The following is an 18312-nucleotide window of genomic DNA, read 5'->3' as shown; positions in this document are numbered from 1 at the left end:
CCGCGTAACCCTTCGCCGTAGGCTCTGCGTCGGTGTAACGCGGAACCATAAATCAGCCTTTACGGTGCACTGGAGAGGAGAGGAGGCAGCGAGCTGGGTGGAGGGGGCGGTGATTTAGCGGATCGTTACGTAACGATCCGCCAGCAAACCAGATGAGCCGTTTTTGCACAGTTATGCGGAAAATCCCAGAAAGCACACAATACACCGAATGTTAAAAGTTCGTTGTTTTTTGGGTGTAATTGATGTCAAGACACACAACAAAACACAAAAAATCAAGAAAAATGTGTTTTTCATGTCACAATCCCTTTAAGGTATTTGCTTTCATATGTTGTTCAAACTTAAATATTTTTCTTCTTCTTTCAATGAATTGTCACATCGTGAACCTGTTGTCCTTTTGCCTCCCAGATGTGTCGGCTTTAACCGCTCTGACCTTTTTAATTTGATCTCCTGTTGTTGCGATTAATATATCCGTACAAACGGTGGACTCTGCGTGCGAGAACCCCAGGAGGCCGCTGGCCACCGAGTATGAAAGAACACAAAACCACCTCATCAAACACCGGCAATCAAATTACTGTCAAAGTTGCTTGGATTACACTTCTTCGGCTACCCAAATGACTGAATCAGTTGTGGAGACGCAGCTGAACCTGATGGCCTTGTCCGGGTGGTTGAACCTCCTGACAGGGATCACGCTGTACCACTTTTTTAGAATTAATTTTAAAACGTATGAATAAACCTATTGTCGTTTTTCTGTCTTGTTCGTATTCACATGGACCTACTTGTCTCACATTTCTATTCAGGATAGCCAGTCCCAGCAAATAGTGAAGGAGCCCTATGGACTCAATCTGGCTCAATTCCCTGCTGAGGAAGACCTGTTCATTTACAAGAGGTAACTAACACAGTGCTGCAAAGTTACTGATACAGATGATGGGTCATTATGCTGGAGCTGGCTTCTCTTTGTTTGTCTTCACCGCAGCTCTTTGTGTGTCCGGCATATCTTTATGTTTTAGTTCGGATTCTGCCAAAATAAATGTAAAGTGTTTGTTTTACTGATGGAATTTCTAAAAAGCGATATTCTTTGCAGTTCTCTGATGTCTGCATCACACCTCCAACATCACTGCTCTTTTTCCACATATGTCCCTTTATTCACATTGAACCATGTCCTCTTCATATTTTGTTTTCTTCCCGATTTGCTCCCTGTAATATTCTTCAATAGACATTCAAAGTCTCTAAAAAACGAACATAACTGTCTAACGCACTGTTTGATGGCGGTTGATGCTTTTGATCGAGCTTTGACAGCTTTTTTCTGGTCACTCTCTGTCCGAACAGGGTAACCGGTCTAGTTTAGTGTTTGGATACTTCTTTGAAGCAACATGTGGCATGAATGCATGCATACACTCGCCTCTTCATGAGGTGTACCTAATATAGTGGTCAACTCTGAAGAGAGGGACTCGGACCGCAGCAGGATATAAAGCCTTCAAACGCAGCTCAAAGCTTTGTACAAACTGCTTTATAACCAGAGGACCTCCTCCAAATCACCTCTGACCTCTTCTCTTTTAAAGAGTTACAGACTGAGATTCTCTGAGACACTCCTGGAGACTAATGCATAAACAAGGCTTACACACAAAACACAAATACACACACCCTAAAGAATGTGCAGTGACCATATACTCATGTCTTACGTACTACAGACCAAATATATTTTTGGAGCACTTTAAGCCTGATATGATGAGGGTGAAATGGAAAGAATATGCAGCTGAATTCAGCACAAAGCAGTTCCACTACAATTGTATTAAAGTGATTGTGTTTTCAGTTCATCAGTTGTAGATAAATCATGAGTTGTTGCTCCTCCTCTATCCTTAATGCTTTCAGCTGATGCACTTTTTGGAATCTCATTTGTGATTTAATATTTTTTTTTTGACCTTTTTTAAATCCTTCAGGCTACTTTTACAAAGCCAATTGCTTCCTTTCCCTCCCCATTCAGCAGTTAATTCTCTTTTTTATGGCTTCACAACTGAGACACTAAAATAAAATATTTAGCTGTGCTGCAGATGAAATCTCTGTGTAAATGACAAGGCAGAGAAGTGTACATGCAATCTTGGATAAAAACAGCAATTGAAATCAGAACAAATAAAAATGTATCAAAGAGGATTTTATGTGTGCACGGCTTTAAAAAATGTAGAATAAAAGGCAAATTCACATTTTCTTACACACAGTTTTTATATGTGAAACTTCAGAGTTTTAAAGATACGTTGTCAGGTGTCCACCGTGTTGGGACAGAGCAGGTTAACAGGCGTGAAGTCCACAGAGCTTAAGAGTTGCTGCCACCTAAGCAGAGAGGATGCCTAAAAAATACTAAGATGTTCCAAAATGTGTGTTCCTTTGTTCAAATATTAATGTTTTTCGCTCAACATGTTGGCATATTATTATGATATTCATGAGGTATTGGATTAGATATATGTTCAAAATGGAAGTATTTTGACAAGTGGTCTCAGACTTTGCACCTTCTTGTAGATTACGAGCATATCATGTTGTGGCTTGTAACGAAATGATGCTTTTGCTCTCCCATTAATCCTCTGCATAAACCAGTTGAACAGCAGTTCTGGTAAACAAACCTATTTCCAACATACATTTGACTTTTGATACATATAAAAAGTCATTGCAAGTGATAGAGCGCTGTTGGGGCTTTTTTTAAATGTAGAAATTGCCCATTTTTAAACTTGCATTCCAAATGTATATGATTGAACTAATACAGGGACTATGAGTCTAGGGATTTACTTAAAAAAAAAAAAGTCAAACTTAATTAATTAATTTTGCCATTTGATCATGAGCAAGCAGGAGGTGAAGGACCAACTCATTAATGGGACGAAACTTCCATCAGAACCAGGTTTGTGCAGGGTTTATCAGGAAATTAGATTATTCAGGCCTTTTGAGACATGTTTGTGGCCCAGATCACTGACTGGTGTCACCTGGTTTCACGGACAGTATAGCTGAGTATCATCTGCATAGTAACAAAGATTGATGCTACACTCAAAAACCTTACAGGATCAGTTGTTTTAACGTTGATTAAATGTACAAATGAGACATGTTTGACTCTCAATAATGACTTAGTGTTTCTCTAAAACACTGGGTCATAAGATAACATAAACTCGCATACATAAACTAATACCGATATAGATTCTAACATCTCTCATACAGTAAACGTGATGGTAAGGTACTAAAAGCAGCTCCTTAATATGAATCAAAACAGCATGCACATGCATTAACTGATGGTAATGACGTGAGTGACTAAGATTTTAAAAATGATGAAAAAAAGAAAATGTTATTGTGTTTTGTCAACACCTTCAGTGTGTTTCTTTGTTTCTCATCTGCCTTTGTGGTGGCCACAGAAGTGATTGAAGCGCAGGAATTACCTTCCAAATTCTAATGAAGAATGTTGTTAATATCCTCCCACTGTAGTGACACATAATACGAGTGAAATTGCATTCATTATTGGAGCTGGATGTTGCTACGGCTCCAAAGACGTTAGCCAGAGCTCTGCTAATCAGTGCATTAATATTAAAAATCATAAGCGAGTAGCAGCACCTCTCAGCTACTGCACATGATTGTATCCTTGTGAGAAAGAAATGAACGGCAAGGGAACCTTTTGAAATGCAACAATGATGAGATTGTAACATTGAAGAGCTCAACAGGCATGTTTAGTAGAGACAATATAAAGCTGATGTTGTCTGTCGGGTTTTTCTGTAAGAATATTTTTCAGTATGTATATTTTCTTCTTCTTTCTATAGGTTTGCACATCTTGGGGAGAATCAACACAGAGTGGAGAGAACTGAACGCATAAACTTGGCAAACACCATATGTCTGTGAGTAAAACACGTGACATTTATGTGTGGGAGGGCAGAGAAGAACAAAAAAGGATCCAGAACAACCTTTTCTCACGTTAAGCATTGTCATATTGGTTTGTACTCATTCGGCCCTTCAAAGTACTGTACCTTGCAGGCTTATTTTTTCTTCTTTGTTCGAGTCGCCTTGGGGTAAGAGTTGCAGGAAAGCACTTTGTGCAACTCTAACCCCAAGGCAACTCGAACAAAGAAGAAAAAATAAGCCTGCAAGGTTTCTAGCTGCTGTTTGGCCACGTCTTACGACCAGCAGCACTTTCTTCATCCACGCTTTCACACTTAGTGCAGCCTTCTCCTTCCAGTGTAGTGCAGCCATGACCCAGCACAGAGGGAGGGTTTTTTTCTTTCTTTTAAAGTTTACAAACTTAGAACAGCACGTGAGATGGCAGTGTGCAAACACAATAACACCTTTTCTTTTGTTATAGAATGAACTGAGCTTTAGACAGACAGTCATCTCATACTTTATATTGATATGTGTTCCTCTTCTTGAAGGGGTCATATTTTCTATTAGGCTCATTTTCTTTGTTTGAGTGTATGAATATGCTTACCTGAATTGACCACCAACCCAAAAACATAACTCTTTGGGGGCCTCCTGGGTCGGAAGCAGACGACTGGGGAAATATATTTGAAACGTATTTGAGAATCTGGTGGGTTGACGCTCTTGCTGACGCCTGAAAAGTTAAAGTTTTCTCAACAAAGCAGCAAAGCTTCCACAAACCCTGTGGACGTGGTGGGAGAAATGGAGTGGAGTTGTTCACTGAATCATGTTTTTCTTAACTGAATCATGTTGGAAATGACAAGTTCAGAAATAAAGGTTACGTTATAAGTATACCACTGGCAACGTGTGTTAGGGGGGGAAGTTGTTTTTTTGTTTTTTTTTTATCCTTCTCCCTGACATGCCTGTTGCTTGTTAAAATGTTCACTATTCTTTTTAATAGCTGAAGTAATTCAGGCAATAATATGACCTAACAAGGCACGTAAAGTGGTTTCCAAACCCTTATTCAGACATGAATCTAAGGAAATATGATTGTTTTCTTCCAAGCACTAATTGAGAGGGTTTGTCAACAGTGTCACTGCTATTATTTATTTATTTATTTATTTATTTATTTATTTATTTGACCCCTTTCATATCTGTATGAGACACTATGAGGCTCCGCTTAAGTTCTTCTGTCATGACAAGTGCAGTTGGGAGCTGTACGGAGCCGGATAAAAAAATAAATGGATAAAACAGCGAGAGCTAACAAGCAACTCTCCAGTTATTATTATTCTATCGTTGATTCTTCATGAAGCTGGTGTTTAGTCCAGGAAAGGTTCTGTGTATGTCTGAAAATAAATAAAGAATGCTCATTGCTAATTTTGGGCATTTCAGGAGGGGCTACCGTGAGAAAGTCAAATGTTGGATGAATTTACACAGCATTTTCTTCTTAATCTCATCAAATTATGAAATTGATCTTAAAAGGCACCAGTGGAATAGGGGTATTATTGATCCAGTGTTGATACAAGGTTACTGGAAACATTCAGATTTATTCAGATTTATTCAAAACTATCTCCACTTTGAACAGCATTTAAATCCACCCACCTGCATCAAAAGTAATATTCCACTGATAACAGAAGTCCAACTCTGTTGTAACTTCTATCTGCATTGGAATATTGGTCACCTGAAAATATATCTGTCTATTCCTTGAATTCTTTGTAGAAAAACATGAAAAGAACTTAAACAAATGCTTTAAAAACAAAATATTTATTGTTGTTGTTGTTTTTTTTTGTTGTTTTTTTTTAATCTTATGCTCACATAGCCCGGTGGACTTTGATAGTTTGTCGAGTCCATCGTATCTGGATGCGTGTGATACCTTTCACCGAATGACAAACCAACAGAAGGAGCCCAACAATAACAACGATTTTCGGCCTCCTGCGTTGCACAATTCTACACCATTTCTTTATTGTGTAATAAATGACTTCTTTAAATCATTGATGACTTATTAAAATACATGTTTGGCTCGCTGTCGGCATGAAATACAGTTGATTACACATACATGTTGTGATTTTTTTCCTTGAGACTTTCAAAGGACTCTTTTCTTGTTTTGTAGTCATAAAGGGGATGATATTACTCAGACATCACAGTCATTAATTATTGCCTTGCAATGATTATATCCATAGAACTTGGAAGCTTCAGGAAAGAGATGAAAGGGATGTTTTGAAGCCTCCCTATGTCCATTTAGTGTTCACTATGACATTAGTAGATCAAGCATTTCTATTTGACTCTATTTTATGGTAGTTTTTTTTAAACATGTTGCTCCTTCATTTACTATTTCAAATAGCATAGGTGGCTCTTGATGTAGTGTTCTTTTATTGTGTGTTAGAGAAATATTAGACAGCTTATAACTCCTTTTCACGTGTCTCCACGTGTCATAGGGTCACTGATCCCTCCATCCTCGTGTCAGGTCCACCGGCACCGGCAGGTGTGTCGGCTGTTGTGCAACAGTGCTATTCTAAATTGTTACAGCACCCCAAACATGTGGCCTCCTGTTAGGGACATTTTAGCTTGCCCCCACCATCTGGGTATCTTCCCTATGGATCCATCAGGAATTGCCAAAGCTGACTCAACCGGTGGTCTTTACGCCCAAAAGGATATGAGTGGTTTGGCCAGTTCCTGTTGAGAAGTCGTGCTGAGGTGTAGAGTTGCATTTCCTCCTTCAGGTATCATTGCAGTGCAAAGAAAAGGTTTTTCATATGGTGGACCAAAACTGACATAATTAGAAATAAAAGCAGAAATATACATATTTTGTTTTTGCTTTTCCTTATACGTGCATTTAGTCTTTTTTTCCGCCTGATCCTGCTTCTTCCTGTTTATTGACCAATAGTAGAGGAGCTGGACCATCAGCCCTCCTCATTTGCATAATGAGTAAGAAATGCATAAGGTAAAGTAAAAAGAGGAGACAAGCGGATGTAAAAACAAGGAATGCATTTACAAGAAAAAGGAAAAACAAAATGTATATATATTTCTGCTTTTATTTTTAATTATGTCAATTTTGGTCAAAAGATGTGTTGGAAAAGTAGTTTTTTGATGTTTACAGGCAAATTTATGATTTCTTAACAAACAGTAAAAATAACAAAGTAAAATATAAATGAAATCCGTGAGCAGTTATGGCTCATTGTCTTTAGTTGACTCACGATTTTCGTGACAAACCATTTTGTTTTTAATTGTAATTATTTAAAGCAGAGCAGAAAAAAGAAAAATAGTTGTTCATTAAGTATAATTTGCTTCCACAACTCGGGACTCACATTGAATGAACATGTGCCATTTTACAAGGCAAAACATTTTCTTTCTTTATTTTCTGTGGTGCAGATGTGAAGTGCTCATCACACTCTACTCTTAAATTAAAAACCTGGGTTATGACTCATCTTGGAGCTTCTTCGATCAACCAGCACATCTACTGTGGCTTTCAAACAACCCATTGTCATAGATGTGAAATTCAGCCATGTGTCTGAGCAGGTTCTCGCTGGGGCCTCAGCTGTTGTTGAAGTGGCTGACTGAGCGGCCGACCTGACAAGCACACAGTTGTTAATCCATTCTGAAGATGATGAGACATGCTTTACAGTTTAGCTTCTGAGAAAACATGAGTAATTCCACTGTAAGAGCACCCACCTCCATCCCCGTGTCGTTTCCATTAACATTCTCTTAATCACGCCCTTTCAGCAGCAGCTATTCACACAGATTTGATAGTCAGAATAAAATAGTCTTCAAGGAAGATGTTTAAATTGGCCAATATAGATATTTTTTTTCTTTTCTTAAATACAATACATTTTTCCAATCTGTTTCAGAGAGCCAGTCTCCCGCTTCCCGGAGGACAGCACCTACGCCGTTTCTCCTCCACAGGTGGACAGAGACGGTCACAAGGTGTTTGAAAGCCATGTGATGATTGCTCAAGGCCAGGTGAGGGTGCTGTGCAGAGAAGACATGTTGATGTACAGAGAGTACGTCAAGAACAGATATATGTGAGGCGCATATTTACAGAGATGGCGCTCTGTTACCCGTGTGGAAAGACTTGACGATCAGCTTCATCCCTTCATCATCAACGGATCAAAGAATTTTATGCTTCAGATGCAAATGAGAACAAAACACGTTTTCTTGCATTAGGAAATTCTACAGTTTTCTTTTTGTTAATGATGCTTAAAATAAGGGTCAAGGAAACATATGCAGCTGTATTTGGACTAAATCAAAAACAAAAATCTGATCTATTTTTCGCAATGCAATTTTGTTTTAAAAATCTTCAACTGTTGTTTTGTCAGTATTTATTGAAGCGCGCTTGCCTTAAAAGTCTACCTGTACGGTACTTTACATTTGTTTTTCCACATCAGTTTTATTTTAATCCCTGCATATTTTTTTTAAAACACACAAAAACGAATACACACTGTTTATGCTAATTACAAAAATGTAAATCGATAGAAAATAATGTTGCCTCTTTGCAGTGTGTGTGTGTGTACTATTTCATAGTGTAACTATTTTACTTTGAAAGGAACTTGAAAGACAGCCTTGACTTTGAATATTTTCTTTTAAGAATTTTTTTAGAGAAATCTTTACTTTAAAAACTGAGTTTTACAGAATTGTTGTCATTTGAGTCATCGCCTGATTTTTTTTTTTTCTACAATTTTTCTTTCATTTCGCCTCATTTCCTCTTGCTCTCCTTCAGCTCGGATGAAATACATAGCATTCACACGAGGCAAATGATGCTTCAAAAAATAATATCAGGACTTTTGTAACTACGTCAGAAATTACAGCAGTTCCCATAGAAACAAACAGGCAAACAGACATGATTGCACAGAAGCAGGTGGAAACGAGGCGTTGGGATGTCTGAAATTTAATTTGTCCAAGTGTCTTGTTAAATTTGTCATATTTTTAAACCATGGAAATATAATTTGCAATGTTAATCACGGATTTTATTTTGTAAAATACATTCCTGAGGTGTCAACTAATGAATGTGTACAGAACTAAATTAAACTTGTATTTATGAATACAGAGAGTCTGTGTTTTCTGTAGGCTGTTTCCTTCATTTTCTCCACTTGCAAAAATGAAATATTACTCCTTTCATGCAGCCTGAGTAATTGTTTCTTACCAAGCATCTTTCCCACTCTTTTCTACTGTCAGTTCTTGTATTATTTGTCTTTCACCCGTCACTTTTCTTCACTTTCTCCTGGCTCACACGTTCTCTTTTTCTCACCACCTGACGGACTTACAATGCTCTGCTTTCAACCACAGGTGTCAGGAAATGTGGATGTGATGAATGCCACCTTCCGAATAACACGCACACATTCAGTCGGCATACTGTCTGACCACTGGTCTCGCTATTAGTGCCGCGTGAGTGCGAGAGTGGAGGGCTGGTGAGGGGGGTGTTCAACATGTGATGTGATGGAAAAAGGCTCTGGGAATTAATGAAAGGAGGTTGTTGTTTTTTTTATAAAAGAATAATCATTTATGTAAAAGAAGGAAGAGTTGAGAATAGGAAATGAGTTTCGTCCATGCAGACTTGTCATGATAATTAGGATTTGTAAAGATTTCTGTGCAGACATGCAGAATCCCGTAATGACATATTTCACCTGAGGTGACAAGAAGGTCTGAGCTGAAGGTTTTATCCTGCACGTCTGCATTTTTGGCAGCTCCCTTGATGAGAGCAGTAGAGATTTTTGAATGATGTCAGGAGGCTTCAGCATCACATGTTTCTCACAGTTATTGTTTGAGGGGGGATGCTGAGAAGTAGTGAGCTCACTACTTCTCAGCTCATGCTCACTTTAATGATTGTACATTTACTAGGTCATGTCATACGAGTTTATGAATTAGACGAAACAACAAAGGAGCAATATTTTAGATGACAAAGGACATCTCTGCTCCTTAAATTCAATAAGCATCTGACTTGTTAACTAGGTAGATGTAAAGCAGATGTAGATGAATTTACTTCACCATCTTTTCATCCGCTTGCCTGAAAGTAAATACACTGCAAGGAGTAAACTTGTGCACGATGTGACTTAAATGTAAAATGATGCAAGAGTATTTCCTGTTAAAAGGGGCATGTTAAAGAGAAAGTGAGGGAACAAAAACATATTTTGTGCTAGAGATTGTGTGTGGGTGTCTGAAGTAACTTCCACCCCAAAGCGTTTGAGATGATGTTGTCACCTTGTTTGGGGCCAGCTACTGTAAGTATCAACATACATACTGGGCTGTTCAGATTTTCAGTATACTGTGACATCACAGACCGGGATCAGATCAGAATTCATGAAACTCCTCATCTTTGTCTTTAAGCAGTTTAACATGTTAAAAATAGCGGTTCAAAATTAGAATTCCACTTTCCACATGCTATTTTGTATGGCAGTCTACTTTTGCTGTGTTTTCTAATATAATGGCATAAAAAATAAACATATGTATATGACTACCATGCTGCTTTGGTGTCCAAATCACGAGGCCTGTCAGGTAAACAATTATATGATATTGTTGCTATATAGAGAAGATCTTTAATTTATACCTTCAAAGTAAGCCAACGCTGCCACTGATTGGCCAAGCACACATATCTCGACATCTATAATTACCTATAACTCGGACTATGAGTCCCACCTTGTTCATGTTCATGTTCATGTTCTGTATCTCTGGAAAGTCTAGAGACAACATCTGTTGTATTAGACGCTATATAAATAAAATTGAATTGAATTGAACCTTAATTTCGAGGAAGAAATCGAAAACACAAACAGCTTTTAGCCGTCATACAGCTTGTGTTTCCCCCTATAGTTTTACAGTATTTGTTTTCTACCAAAGGGGTGTGATCATCCTGGAGACAGGAACATGACTTAGAACTGTTGAAAAAAGTGGGTGAAGCTGAGTCAAGTATCTGACTCCACCCCCTAAAAATGGCTGTTCAGAAAAATGCTACAAAGACGAGGTAGAAAATTGAGCTTTTGTATAACATCCCAGTTATATATACACATATACACATACACACCACGGTCTGTGTGAATACTCGATTCTGATTGGCTGGCAGGTGTCGGTTATCACTTATAACCTACACCTAGAAAACAAGTTTGGTCAAATTGCCTGATAACTTTAATATCATTGCACTGAATCAACTGCCAGGTGGTAACCACGGCAACAGAGACGAAGAGCCGGCTACCGCAGGACGGCGACATGAGTGATTTTTGGAATTTCTTTTAATTTATTTGGTGAATTTAACAATTTTGATGACTGGGATGCAGAAGAGGAGAGAAAAGAAAATAGCCGAGCTGAGCTGAGCGGACTAGAATATCTCCCGTTACCAAGGAAACTGAGTTATGGCTTGTTAAAAAACTTTGTAACTTACCAGCAATGGCTGCAGACGAGAGATTAAATAGTCTGCTCAGCTGTGGCTTGTTATAAAACTAATGATTTCAACTGAAAACACATTAAAGCATGAATAACTGATTTAATATTTATGTTTTTTGGTAAGTGACCGTGGTATAATGCCCTTTGAGGTGTACATTATCAGAAATATATGCACCTCGTCGGGCATTATCCCTTACATACACACACACACACACACACATATATATATATATATATATATATATATATATATATATATATATATATATATTTTTTTTTTTTTTTTTATATTTTTATCCCCGATGTTTTTTTTCCCATTTTTATCACCCAGTGCTCCTACCTAAGTCAGTCCTGGACATTGCTCCCTCTACCAACCCCCGGGAGGGCCCTACGCTGAGCTCAGGTCTCCTCCTTAACCTGAGGAGTGAGCAGGCCGCTTCTTTTCACCAGACAGGGTGGGGCTTCTCCGGCCGGACGTAGCGCGTGGAAGGATCACGTTATTCCGGCCAGATCCTCCACTCCCCGGACTGCTGCATGTTTTTGTGAGGGTAGCTCACATTAGCTCCCCAAGGGAACACGGGGAGAACATGCAAACTCCACACAGAAAGGCCCTTTCACCAACCCCACCCAGGGTGTGGGCACTGAAGTCATGGGGGAACTTAACACGCACTCAGTAATATTTTTGACCAGACCATGTCACAGATGTTTCACCACTACCTCAGGAAAGTGGGACATCTTTTGAAACATCAGAATATTTCTCCTTTTTAAAAATGCATTCTTTTTAAAATGTCATCCTGAAACGTGGGATCCAGGTCATGATTCAAACAGTTGGTCAGACACATTCATTCTTTTGTGACTAATCTACCTATTTTGTGCGACAGTACCAGTAGGTACATAAAGTGTGTCAGAATTTATGGATGGATAAAAGAGCTTTCCATGCAGAAAGTAGGTCAATTTATGAGTAAATTGCAGTGTTATGTCCTTGTGTCTTGCCTCAGCTCTCACAGGCAAGATCTATTTGTTTTTCCCTCCCCCTCCTCTTCTACATTGACCTGTCTTTTGTAATGTTTCCTCTGAAACTGTTGAACCATAACCATTTAAAAATCCATCCATCACACCTATGTTTGTTACTATGTATTATTTAAACTTTCCTGGCCTGTTGTCCCTTGTTAATGACCTTTTCTCAGCCTATTGGAGACATGCTCTGATTATGTTCCTGCTAAATACCGCAATAAGGGGTTCTCTTATTGAGGATTGAGTCACCGCATGTGTTTATGTAGAGACGTGTGAAAACAGGTGGGTGCTCATGTGCAGACCTCGCTGTCAACAGTTTGTTTGCCGAAAGTAGATGTTTTGAAGAAATAGGTGAGGGGTTTTATGTATAGTGTGTTTTTCCTCATGTTTTTATATCTCTAATGGCTGGTGCCTCATTACAATGGTACCTCTCAACAAACATGGGTGTGGGTGAATAAATGCATCTGATATTTTCGAGCAGTTTGTTCCTGGTAGTCCTAACAAAAATAGAACAGAGGTTGAATATTTTCATTTGGCTCCAGCAATCCTATGGCTCTGTTTTGTTGCCATTTTTATTAGTTTTGTTGAGTCATAGAAGAAAATCGGAAATTAGTTTGAAATGTGTGTTTTTGCATTCGGTTAGATATCTGCGGAGCTCTTTGATATGAGTCACTAGGCACTTCATGTGACTGCTTAGCTTATGAATGAAGAGAAACCCTTCTCCAGCCCGGGTCCACTGACAAAGGGTGACCAAACAGCTGTTGCCTGGAAACCAGAACTGGTTACCATATTGCTTTGCTGCTTTGAATCTTCTAGAATCTCATCTATTGTCGGTTGACATTTACTTGATGTTTAAAACATCCCAGAGTCCATGAAAATATCAGCCTAAAAAAAAAAAAAAAAGCACTGATGAAAATCCTACAGCTCTGCAGAAAAAAGATTTTTTTTTTTTTGTTTTTTAAAATCACCACTTCCTAACCTTTTTTTTGTTTGTTTGGGCATCATGTTCACTCTCATATCTGATCAGAATGAGAAACTAGTTTATCTATAGCTGTCTGCTGTGGTTTAGATATGTATAACGGCAAACAACAAATTATATTTTGACACCATTTCCACACATTTTCCTGAATTGTTTGAATCTGAGATGCAGTAACTAGAGTTACCGGTAGATAAAAAACCATACTCACAGAGACTGATCAGACTGAGCTCTTTCACCACACACATAGCAGTACTATATAAAAAATCTACCATACATACACTTGCATAATATGTTGGTTGGATACTTTATTGGATATTTAAATTAAACTTCCCTTCTGCGCATCTGATAAACTTTTTAATATGTTTCTCCACCTGGTTATGCTTTCTAGATTGATTTGCTTGTTCCCTATGTCTTTGATTCTACTGTTTATCACCCCCACCTTTTTGCCACAGCAAAATAAGAGGTTAAATGTTGTCAGTGTATCAGTCGCATGCCCCCATGTTTTTTTGTGCTTTATTATCACAAGATCTTGACTCAAAATAAAAAGAAATTGGGGGTTTAAATGAATCTAATTTGATTTTATTTTCATTTTTAATTACATATTAAAATGTGTATATATATTTAATTTATCTGGGAATAAGATACATGAAGGGGGTGGCAGGGCGGTGGGGTTACAGTGGACATTGTTTCCCTCAGCAAAAAGAGGAGAGAGACCATCCAGTGTGTTGTTAGAGCACAATTTTAAGTCAAGACACCTTAAGTTTTGGAAATACATTTGTTGCCACCTACTCTTTTTAAGGGATGATCTTGCTCATTTCAGCAAGACAGTACCAAACCATCATAACTTGAAATGAATCCAAACAAATTATTTATTTGTAAATAATGGTTTGACATGCTTTTTAAAAAGTAATTTAAAAAAAAAGAAAGAAAGAAAGTCCTCAGACCATTTGGCCAAGTAAAAGTAGCAGGTAGACCAGGATCCTGGGCTAATTTACTGCATAAACAACGGGGTGCAATCAGAATTTCAGAATTTATTAAAGGATAGCCCCTTGAGATGTGCCATCTCATTTTCAAGGGGTCCCAAGAAAACGTACAACATTACAATACATCACATTACAGTATAGACATACATGACACAAAACAAACACAGACATCTTGCTCACCCCCTCCCACACACAACCCCTAACCACATAAGTCTAGTGACAAAATAGACAAATAACCGGAACAATAAAATGAATATAACATAACAGAGACAAAAAATAGAAAAAAATGAAAAAAGAAATACATAAATAAATTTTAAAAAAAGGGAATTTGTTTTAAGATGAGAGTATAATGAGTCCTCAGACCATTTGCCCAAGTAAAAGTAGCAGGTAGACCAGGATCCTGGGCTAATTTACTGCATAAACAGGGTGCAATCTTGAAATGAAATTACAGACCAAAATATTTTCTCCAGGAAAATATGATATGAATATAGTGGAGGACTTCCTCCAAACTAGTATTAGGGTTTGCTTTTTTTTTTTTAATCAATTTTATTTAAAAAGGGACGGTGTACAGTTAAAACAATGTTGCCACCTGATGCACTGTACCAGATTATGGCTTTAAACTAATTTGCATCTGCAGTCCCTTGGCAGGTCACAATAAAAAAAATACAGTAACAAGTAATATAATAACAAGAGAAATACACTGATGTTTAAAACACAATTTAAAACAACAATGGCTGCACCTTCCTCGGGTTCTTTAGGCAGCGTTCAGGATAACGTGGAGGGAACCTTTGGAGACCGTTTCATTTTCACAGTTTGATTACTGGAAGGGAGGGAGGGACGAGAGTCTGGTTTGAAGCATCTATCTCTCCCTCTCTCAGCCGTGACGTTACGGGGCTTTAAAGCTCCAGTCGCGTGTCTCCGATCTCTCCCGTCCGGTATCCTCCTCCTCCTCCTCCTCCTCCTCCTCTCCACCTTCACCTTTCTCATCGAGCTGAACAGCAGCCAATGCTTTGCAGCACTCCTGCCCTGGCTGTGTGTCCCATGCCTGGGAAGCACAACAAAATCAAAGGCTTCACTTGATCGGGACCGAGACAGACAATTGTATTATCAATCTGTTGTGATTTTCCACATGTTCTCCTCGCGCAACGGGCTCTGATTTAAGAAAAAACTCATCTCATGACGTTTTGCGAAAGAGGTATGTGTTCTTTACTTTTTAGAAGTAATATTTGTTGAAGTGAGATGCGAGAAAAACTTATTTGTGTTGGCTGCAAATGGTTTATTTCACTTTACTTTTACTCTGCAATAGCAGAGGAGGAATTGTAAGTGAAATAACGTAGAAAACATGCAAGTTAGAGTAGACTGGCAGTTCTAAAGTGTATTTTTGTTGTTTAATGGATTTATCATATCAATAGAACTTTATTGGTACTGAGAGTCATTATAACGACGTTACTTATTATCAAAATGTTTGAAATGTATTCTATTTAACTTGGAAACAGACTCCATGGTCTGTGATTGATTCATCAGCCTGTAACAGCTGCTGATATTTCAGCACCAAGGACAGATCCTCCATCATAGAAGCTACTTTATAAAGAAAATCAGAAAAAGAAATGTGATTCACTAGCAGTAATTAATTAATTCTTTTTATGTGGTTTATTCTTTCTCTTTTCCAAATAGTTACCTCTTTGCATTCCAAATCAGGACAATTAAAATTAATTGCTAGTGATAGTTTCACTGATGTAAGCTATTTTTTTCTTATCAGAATGAGGGGATTTCATGTGGGAAATACAAATAGAAAATATTTAATTGAACTATTTCTATCTGTCCTTATGGTGCAGACTTCTGTACTAGCCTACACAATCAAATCAGCAAAAGTGAGCATAAAAATATAACAATTAGTTTTAGAGTGGTTTTTCTTTGCTATTGCATGTCTAACCTCAAAGAGTCGAGCTACAAATGATGCTAGAAATTAACTTAAACTGTTCCCCACACATTTTTTATATATATATATATATATATATATATATATATATATATATATATATATATATATATATATATTTATAATCTGCTAGAACGCTAACTCTTTTGAGTTTAAGCCTTTATACACTGGCAAGTAAGACTGCTAAAGACTTTAAACTCCAACAGCTGTGTCTTTTCACCTCCTCAGAAAGTGTTTAAAAAAGGGGGGGATGAGGTTGTCCTTCAAACAGTCCATTGTCTTTAGTTGATTAAAGTGTTTGCTCTCCTTCTACCCATAGGACAGAGGGAAGACAGTGAGGAGCTATGAACGAGTCGCTGGTGGTCAACGACTCCTCTGCAACTCCCGTTGCTGGAGAAACTCTCCCATGGATGGAGGCTGAGCCTTCAGACCACAATGGCAGCCTGGAGTTCTCCACCTCCCCATTAGAATTTGCTGTCAACCCATGGGACATTATGCTGTGCATGTCAGGCACTGTCATAGCCTGTGAAAATGCCATTGTGGTAGCAATCATCTTCTACACGCCCACTTTAAGGACTCCCATGTTTGTGCTGATAGGGAGCCTGGCCACAGCAGACCTGCTGGCTGGCATGGGATTAATCCTGAACTTTGTGTTTCAGTATGTCATCTCCTCTGAGACCATCAGCCTCATCACCGTAGGCTTTTTGGTGGCATCCTTCACTGCGTCCATCAGTAGTCTTTTAGCCATCACCGTGGACCGTTACTTCTCCCTCTACAATGCTCTGACATACTTCTCAGAGAAGACTGTGCAGTATGTACACTTAATGTTAATGGGGACCTGGGGGGTGTCTCTGTTACTGGGACTGCTGCCAGTGCTCGGATGGAACTGCCTTGACGAGCCGGCCTCCTGCAGCATCGTACGTCCTTTGACACGAAGCAACGTCACCCTCTTGGCCATCTCTTTCTTTGCTATCTTTGCACTCATGCTTACTCTGTACTTCAAGATCTGCAAGATCGTTTGCCACCATGCCCACCAGATTGCCCTTCAGCAGCACTTTTTTGCCACATCGCATTACGTTGCCACCAAGAAAGGGGTGTCCACATTAGCCATCATCTTGGGGACTTTTGGTGCCAGCTGGCTTCCCTTTGCCATCTACTGTCTAGTAGGGCAAAGGGGGTATCCGGCCGTGTACACCTATGCTACACTGCTGCCAGCGACGTATAACTCCATGATCAACCCCATCATCTACGCCTACAGGAACTCAGAGATCCAGCGCTCCATTTACATTCTTCTCTGTGGCTGCTTTCAACCCAATGCCGCCTACCGGTCCAGATCTCCAAGTGAAGTTTAAAAGGGTGCTCTTTGTGTGTACGTGTGAGTGGAGAAAGACTGAGCAAAAACAGGAACCATCTCTTGACTACTGACAATCCGCTTACTGTTGACAATGAATGCTTTACAGACACAAAGGGGGCATGCATACTGTACCTGCACTTTAATGAGTCTCAACATGAGTTTGGATGAGAGTTTGAAAATGCTGTGAACAAAACTTTTTGTTATTAAAAAGACATAAAGAAACCTTTGAATGTATTTTGATTAGAAAAAAAATGAATGGAGAATAAATCTTGCACTTTATTCAGTGTTGTTTTTTCAAATGCCAAAGCAAGATTGTACAGCTTTGATGTGTTTACGGGTTTGAACTTGTGTGTACCATTTTTCTATTTTGTATTGTATTGTCTTTGATGTTCATTTGTTACAAGATAAATAAAAGTACAAAATCCACCTACTGTATAACTGTCAAGTGTCTTTACTGTTTCTTTGAATGGATGTGCCCCCAATGAATTTTCTTCTTTTTCTGCATCCTATTTAGTCTCATGTCAGCCTCTTCCTTTGGGGGCACAAGTGGGTCTTTTTTGAAGAGATCTGTTTCAATTTGCAGACACATTTGCATTTTGTCTGGTTAGTCTGTGTCTGTGGACAGTAGTTGGAGAGACAAACATAATAAGATAGTGGAAATATGCTTTGGTAGGATCAGCATTGCTGAGCACTTGATTATTCCCCTTAGGGTTAAGAAGATAAAATATAACCTTATGAAGTAAAAGCTACATAACTTAACTGACCCCAGTATGCTGTTGCATTGATAAGACACAATGCACTGGGA

General features: G+C 38.6%; 2 protein-coding genes across 3 annotated transcripts in view; both read left to right on the top strand.

Annotated features, from left to right (window-relative positions):
- Positions 1–8880, top strand: part of fig4a (FIG4 phosphoinositide 5-phosphatase a) — a 53571-nt gene extending 44691 nt beyond the window's left edge. For both annotated transcript variants that reach the window (XM_061746683.1, XM_061746682.1), the window contains exons 22-24: positions 798–886; positions 3786–3860; positions 7719–8880. In XM_061746683.1, the coding sequence (XP_061602667.1) occupies positions 798–886; positions 3786–3860; positions 7719–7896 (342 nt within the window). In that variant the 3' untranslated portion in view covers positions 7897–8880. The remainder of the gene's footprint in view (positions 1–797; positions 887–3785; positions 3861–7718) is intronic.
- A 6496-nt stretch (positions 8881–15376) lies between these two features.
- Positions 15377–17505, top strand: LOC133418415 (G-protein coupled receptor 6). Its single transcript, XM_061707091.1, has 2 exons — positions 15377–15409; positions 16473–17505. Exon 2 carries the CDS (start codon positions 16498–16500, stop codon positions 17503–17505), a length of 1008 nt encoding a protein of 335 aa, XP_061563075.1. The 5' UTR covers positions 15377–15409; positions 16473–16497.
- Positions 17506–18312: the final 807 nt, after the last annotated feature.

The sequence above is a fragment of the Cololabis saira genome, chromosome 18, assembly GCF_033807715.1.
Source record: "Cololabis saira isolate AMF1-May2022 chromosome 18, fColSai1.1, whole genome shotgun sequence".
In the NCBI taxonomy this organism is placed as follows: Eukaryota; Metazoa; Chordata; class Actinopteri; order Beloniformes; family Belonidae; genus Cololabis; species Cololabis saira.
This window is presented reverse-complemented; position numbering and strand designations above follow the sequence as displayed.

What these genes read in the sequence shown, in the direction of transcription:
- LOC133418415 (XM_061707091.1), top strand. Translation starts at nt 16,498, where the DNA reads ATGAACGAGTCGCTGGTGGTCAACGACTCCTCTGCAACTCCCGTTGCT.